The sequence below is a fragment of the Charadrius vociferus genome, unplaced genomic scaffold (assembly GCF_000708025.1).
Source record: "Charadrius vociferus isolate BGI_N301 unplaced genomic scaffold, ASM70802v2 scaffold472, whole genome shotgun sequence".
In the NCBI taxonomy this organism is placed as follows: domain Eukaryota; kingdom Metazoa; phylum Chordata; class Aves; order Charadriiformes; family Charadriidae; genus Charadrius; species Charadrius vociferus.
In genome coordinates, this window is record NW_009647735.1 from 9,833,370 (window position 1) to 9,839,661 (window position 6,292).

The 6,292-nt window shown below is 55.4% G+C and overlaps 1 protein-coding gene across 1 annotated transcript in view; it reads right to left on the reverse strand.

Moving 5' to 3' along the window:
* Positions 1-6,292, reverse strand: part of ZMYM3 (zinc finger, MYM-type 3) — a 22,593-nt gene that overhangs the window by 48 nt on the left and 16,253 nt on the right. The window contains exons 14-24 of the mRNA XM_009881746.1: positions 5,885-6,053; positions 5,166-5,281; positions 4,835-5,009; positions 4,131-4,277; positions 3,245-3,348; positions 2,682-2,850; positions 2,409-2,560; positions 1,828-1,942; positions 713-967; positions 508-625; positions 1-145 (exon numbers count right to left, since the gene is read on the reverse strand). The exon at positions 1-145 is cut by the window's left edge and continues 48 nt beyond it. Coding sequence (XP_009880048.1) covers positions 1-145; positions 508-625; positions 713-967; positions 1,828-1,942; positions 2,409-2,560; positions 2,682-2,850; positions 3,245-3,348; positions 4,131-4,277; positions 4,835-5,009; positions 5,166-5,281; positions 5,885-6,053 — 1,665 coding nt within the window. The remainder of the gene's footprint in view (positions 146-507; positions 626-712; positions 968-1,827; positions 1,943-2,408; positions 2,561-2,681; positions 2,851-3,244; positions 3,349-4,130; positions 4,278-4,834; positions 5,010-5,165; positions 5,282-5,884; positions 6,054-6,292) is intronic.

The following is a 6,292-nucleotide window of genomic DNA, read 5'->3' on the forward strand; positions in this document are numbered from 1 at the left end:
CCTCACGGCAGGGATGCGTTTCAGCATGCTCTCCAGCATGCTCCGGTCCATGGGGATGACTGAGTACCAGAGTGGGGACTCGGCGATGCACGATCGTTCGGGCTGCAGGTAGAAGACATCGTTGCGGTTCCGCAGACTCTCGGGACTGTAAAAAGAGAGGAAGGTGAGCCCTGGGATATCAGCTCCAGGGGCTCAGACCTGGCCTACCCTCAGGGTTATAAGGGGGACACAGAGTCTGCAGCTCCTTGTTCCGGACCAAAGCCCCTAACCAGCCAAGCACCAGGACTCATACTGCACACTCCTGCCTGTCCAGAGAGAGGCAAGTAGTGGAAGGGGCCAGAGAGAAGCATTCTCTCAACCATGGTCTATACAAGCAGCGCAGACCCTGGGCAAGGCTTCACACTCAGGTACAAATGTTTGGAGAGCAGCAGCCACTCCACAGAGTCCCACCAAAACTGAGAGGTGGCTTCAGAACGGCACATGGCCCTTCTCCAGAGAAAGTCTCACCATTTGGAGAGATAAAACTCATAGAACTTGACTGGGCATCGGAGTGGGTTCATCCTGTTCTCGCGCTGCTCCAGCATTGGTACCTCCTCCTCACGCTTCCGCTTTCCAGAGCCGCCATCTGCAGAGGGGGAGAGAGCAGAATCAGGGCTGGGACCCAATGGGGGAGGCAGGGGGAAGGACAGAGAGATGCCCCATCAGACCCTACCTCGGCCTTTCTTCTGCTTGGCAGGAGCGTAGTAGCGGATGCTCACCACCTTTGTCACGCCACGGGCCGTGGTGCACTTGCGGGACTGGCGCACCACATTGGTGAAGGAGAGCTGCATGTGCTCCTCTGCTGTCTGCAGCCCGAAGAATTTGGTGTTGAAGAACATGAGGGTGTTGAGGAGCACAAAGGGTGAGTAGACGCCCAGCTGCTTGCACTCCCAGAGGTGCTCCTCCTCGACACGTGAGAAAACGGTGTCTGCAATGCACAGAGGAAGAACCAGGTCACAACAGTAGCCTTGTGGCAATCCCTTCACCCTGCCCAGGCAAGCTCACTGCAGAAGACTGACACTTCACAACATCCCTTTTTCCATAAGGTTACTTCTCCAGAGCCATCAGCTCTGCCCAACCATGAGCCACCCCAGAGCGCAGCCAAACCGCAGGCCAGAATGCAAATCAATCCTAACTGCTCATCCCTATAGATGGCCACAAAGTGAATTCCAGGTCAGTGCTCAGCCACACTTTGTGTGACCAGCAGGCAGGACAGACATGGCCAGCTCCTGCCTAGACACACAGGTTTGGAGCCAAATGCCTCTACCTGGGACAGCCAATATGCAGAGGTAAGGCTGGATCTGGGAACTAATCACTGACAAGACACAGCAGGGACGGCATCCCAGATCACGGCATCATGAAAAGCCTCTGCAGAGCTCGAAGTTAGTCCACTCCCAAGGCAGCAGCACAGCAACCCTGGTCAACACCTAGCACAGTGTGCAGGGCTTGCCCATGTGGGCCAGCGTGCCTCCTGGCTTGGTATCCTCTTTGCCAAAGGGTAGAGACATCACTGAAGTGGTGTAAAGATTCAGACTGTCCCAGGACACAAAGCAGCTGTACTTGGCTCCCAGCTATCCTGACTCTGGGTGACCGAAGCTGCTGAGGCGTAAAGCAGGCTGGCTCCACTGTCGGTAATGGGTCACTATAACCCCAAGACACTGCAGGACCGTGCTGCCTATGCCAAGCAAGAGGGTTGAGGCTGGGGGAGCACAATCAGACCGGAGGATCCAAGACTAGACGCACAAACTGGATATGCATGGTGCATGAAGGTACTCTGGGAACACATACTATTTGGTAAGATTGTGGGTTGCCAGCCGCTCAGGGACTTGTTCAGCTCCTGCACGAAGGTCAGGTAGTAAAGGTCTGTAAATATATTCACCATACGATTGTTCTCGAGCAGGTACTAGAAAGGACAGAACACACAGTCAAAAGAGACACAGCAGCACCTGGAAGGCAAACCCTCCCCAGAGAGCCCAGGACACACATGCAGAGCACCCCTCCTTGTACAACCAGAGCTGCAGGGCAGACTCCTCAAACCAGCCACTTCCAAGGGCTGTGAGGAAAACCCTGGGGCATGACAAAGCAGACTTGGTGCTGAAGAAGGGACTGAGTTTGGGGAGATCTCCCAGCCCTCCTCAAGGATGTGCAAGAAGGGTGCAAGGCTGGGGAATAGCTGCCGTGCTACCTGCTGGGCTTGGAAACAAAGACGGAACGAGGTGGGTTGCTGTCCCAGGGTGAGGCACTGAAGGAGAGTCCAGTGAGCCTCTCTGGGTTCCCAGAAGGCAGAATAAAGGGTACAAGTTCCCCTCACCAGATCTGATCCCTTGGTCTGGCTGTGGAGGACTCAAGGGCAGCAAGCCCTCCCTCACCTGCTGGATGCCAAGGCAGAGGTAATAGATGCTGTCCGGTTCATAGCGCTCCCCATTGGGCCGTGTTATCTCCTTGACAAACTGGGCCAGGCCATAGTTGAGCTCAGCTGCTGTGCAGGCCAAGATGTCTTCCTTGATCCTCATGGGCTTGGCTGTGGAGACATGCACAACAGCCTCAGACAATGGCCTGCAAGGCCAGGAGCACCTCAACACCCTGGGACCCAGCTTCTGGGAGGTTTCTGCCACTCCACCCCATCCAGACAGGGCACTTACGGCCGAAGCGTAGCTCCTCGCCCTTGCTAGTCTCTCCCCCTGCATACTTGGCTTGCACCCAGGACTTCCAGGCATTCACACCGTACGAGTAGTTCAGCACTGTGCAGCTGGGCTGGCTGCTCACTGAGTCCCGGGAACAGCTTTCAGAGAGAACCAGACGCTTCTGCCCCTGCAGAGACGTGTACTGTGAGACTGAGCACCTACCTGGGACAGATGCAAGAGTCCTGGCCACCCCTCAGACCTGCTGACTGCCAGGTCCCTCCCAGGTGCCCAAGCATCCTTCTGCTGACAGCCAAGCCTACAAGGCTCATTAGTTCTGAGGATGACAGGCAGGAAAGAGGCCAGCTCTCACATGACCTGTGGCCTTCAAAGCTCCTCCGAAGTGGCAGGCAAGTGTTTTCATTCAAGGAGTGGCCCACAGGCCAGGCATGCCCTGAAGGGAGAGGGCAAAACCTCTCCAGCACACCGAAGTCTCTGGCACAGGTCAACCTGTACGTCCCAGGTGGCAGCTCCCGCTCGAAACCCAAAGAGCTTTAAGCAGGCAGTACCCACGGGCAGCTCACCTTTCGGACAGCACGAGGCAGATCTTGCTCTGTCGACACATCGTCTGGTCCCACCAGCCCACAGTCAAAGAGGAAGTCCACACTGGGGTTAATGTCTAGAGGGTCTGAAAGGAAAGAGGCAGAAGAGCTCAGCTGAGACTTCTCATCCTGTCCCCTGTACTGGCCTGGTTCTTAAGGCAAGATGAAGAGGGAACATGCAGCCCAACGCTTCACACCCTCCACCATTGCCTGGTGTGGATTTTCCCAACAAAGGAAATACAGCTCTGGCAGATGCTAAGCTTTCTCAGACTAACCAGAGCCCCAAATTCTCCCTTCTGACAGTTTGTTTGGTTTTTAAACCCAAGGAACATTCCTCATCCCCTTGTGCCACTGGGGACAGCCTGGCACAGGCGCCCCAATTCTGTGCCCTTTGCTGCTAGCATCCTGCCTCAGCACTGCTGTGCTCCTGCAAGTCCCTGCCTCTTCTTCCACCTTCTGCCCACTAATGGACACTCAGCCATTCTACTGTCTCCCAGGATGTCATGCCCTGTCCAGGTCTCTCTCTTGCCTTGCTGGATCCTCTGAAATCATCATCCGTAAGCACACCAGTGCCATTGCCCTGCTCTTTGTGCTGTTAAAAGCTTCTCATTCCCCCTTCTCTGCAGACCTATGTTCGCAAAAGGTCAGTTAGACAAGTACACACTCCTTCAAAAGTGGTGGCCTCCTCACTGCTGCAGCGAGCAGCCATCTGCAAGACCCTCAGTTCCCAGCCTCAAGCCTAGTCAGAGGGCACAGGGAGGGAAGTTCACACAGCTCTTAATGCTGCTAGCAACAGTTGGCTGAGGGCAGCGGGAACACGCTGCTGCAACACGAGCAGCCCTCCATGCCTGCTTCACCCAGCTCTTACTCTTAGGGAAGTCAGCCTCCAGGTCCTGGCCCGGCTCATCGAGGACATTTGCCATCTTGACAGCCATAGCCAACACATCGTCCCGTGCCGGTCCAAACAGATCACAGTCCTCCAAGAGACCCTCTGCACTCTGGTTACTCACCAGGTCTGCAATACAAAAGCAGAACATAAACCCAACTTTCATGAAAGTCTTTTGTCTGTTTTCCCTGTGTCAGCTGGAAAATGAAGTCCGGCTCCCTGCAGCACAGTCCTGTGCTCAGAGCAGCCCCATGACATCTGTGCTATGCAGCTTTCCCTGGACAGCAAGACATTGGAGGTTTTTCCTCTCCCCAGCCACAGCCCTAGGCACTGGGGCTTGAGGAATGCAGCCCCCCAGTACAAAGGCCTGCGAGGTCAGGACTGCTACTCCTCTGGCTGGGAAGCTGCTTTAGGTAAGAGCCTGAACAACCACCTGAATAAACTAACAGTGCTGCATATGTGCCACAAGACTGGCACTCCCAAAAGGGACAGGAGCAGACACTGCTCCCTGCTGCAGCTCTTCCCTCCTGGTACCTCCTCAGCAGAAGTTGAGGACTTGCTCTTCCCTGCTCCCTTTTCAAAAGCTTTGAGGGAGCTGTGATCCAGGCAGATGCTCTAGCTCTAAGAGCCAGCAAACCCCACCTGATCCTAACTGCTGGGCCAGATCAAGCCGTGGCAGCACCTACCACATAGATCCGAGGAGGCTTTGTCCAGTTCCTCAGCCTCTGCAATCATCTCAGCCATGGCCAGGATGTCAGCCTCCAGGGGATTGGAGGGGATCTTCACCTTGAGCTCCTCAATGGTCTCCACAATCTTATCTGTGCTCTCCAGCGTGGTGGGCAGGAACATTGGCACAGGCACCTGTTGACAGCAGCATAGCAGGCAGAAAACAGACACTCAACCTGACTGATGTAAAAGCAGAGGCAGGAGAAGAGGACAAACAGAGAAGCAGGAAGGCTGCAGCAAGGTAGGATTAAGACCGTATGAGAACACGAGCTGGTGGAGTGTGTTGCTTACCGGGACAGGCATGGAGAAAGGCACAGGTACTTTCTGGCAGTACATATGCATAGGCACAGGTACGAAGATCGGGACGGGGACTGGCAACACAATCACCTGGGGCTTCCAATCAGCCTCTGACAAGAGCAAAAGTATGTCAGTGAGCTTACTCCCAGCAGCTCCTCCACCCAGCCCTGCTGCGTGCTGCCATGCCCCCAGCCGTCCAGCACCACGGCCTTTCTAGCCACCAGCTTCTGCAACTCATGGGCAGAGCTGGAGCAGCAGCAAGCCAAAGACCCCTGCAACAAGAGAGGCTTGCCTTAGCCAGAGGTGCAATCCCTGCTCTTACGTGGCCCTGCCGAGAAGTCCAGTTGCCTCACATATGCCAGAGACCACACAAACATGCCTGACAGGAGCTACACAGTGGAACCCACTCAGTAGACAGCCCGTAAGACAAGCTAACAATCTCCAGAGGAACAGGAATTGTCTCACAAGAGGTGGGATCATGCTGTGGTGCTCTTTGCATCTCTCCTTTTGCTGCTGGTGAAAATGGGCTCCCTACCTCCAGCTCTGCCGTGTGTGCCCCACACTGCCTCGAGACTCCTCAGCACAGTGCCAAACATGCAGCCCCGCTCTGTACAGCATTCCAAGCTGGATACACATTTAGTCTGGAACAGGGAGGTGCCACTTGCCTTTCCAAAATGCCCCTGTAATCCTGCAGTTATGTCTTCTTTTCCTACCTGTCTGACATCCTTTGGACTTCATTTCTATCTTGCAGGAAATGCCCCGGTTCTGCATCAGTGGTTTACACATGGCAGCTTTATTTTTCCGAGGGGTGGCAGGAACCGGAGGGGGCAGGGGAGGTGGTGCGGCTGGAGACATCTGGGCTGAGGAAGTCTTTGCTGACAGCTGAGGAAATGCAGAAAGCAGGAGGTTGGTGTCCACCTAAGGCAGCACCACCTCTTCCCAACCACAGGTACAGCTGAAGAGACTCCCAAAGCACCTCCTGGAGCCCGGCAGGCCAGAACACACATGCAGATCCTCCCATGGTCAGACTCAGCCAAAGGGCTGCCAAGCTGGAACAGGCTGCCCAGGGAAGCTGTGGCTGCCCCATCCCTGGGGGGGTTCAAGGCCAGGGTGGACGGGGC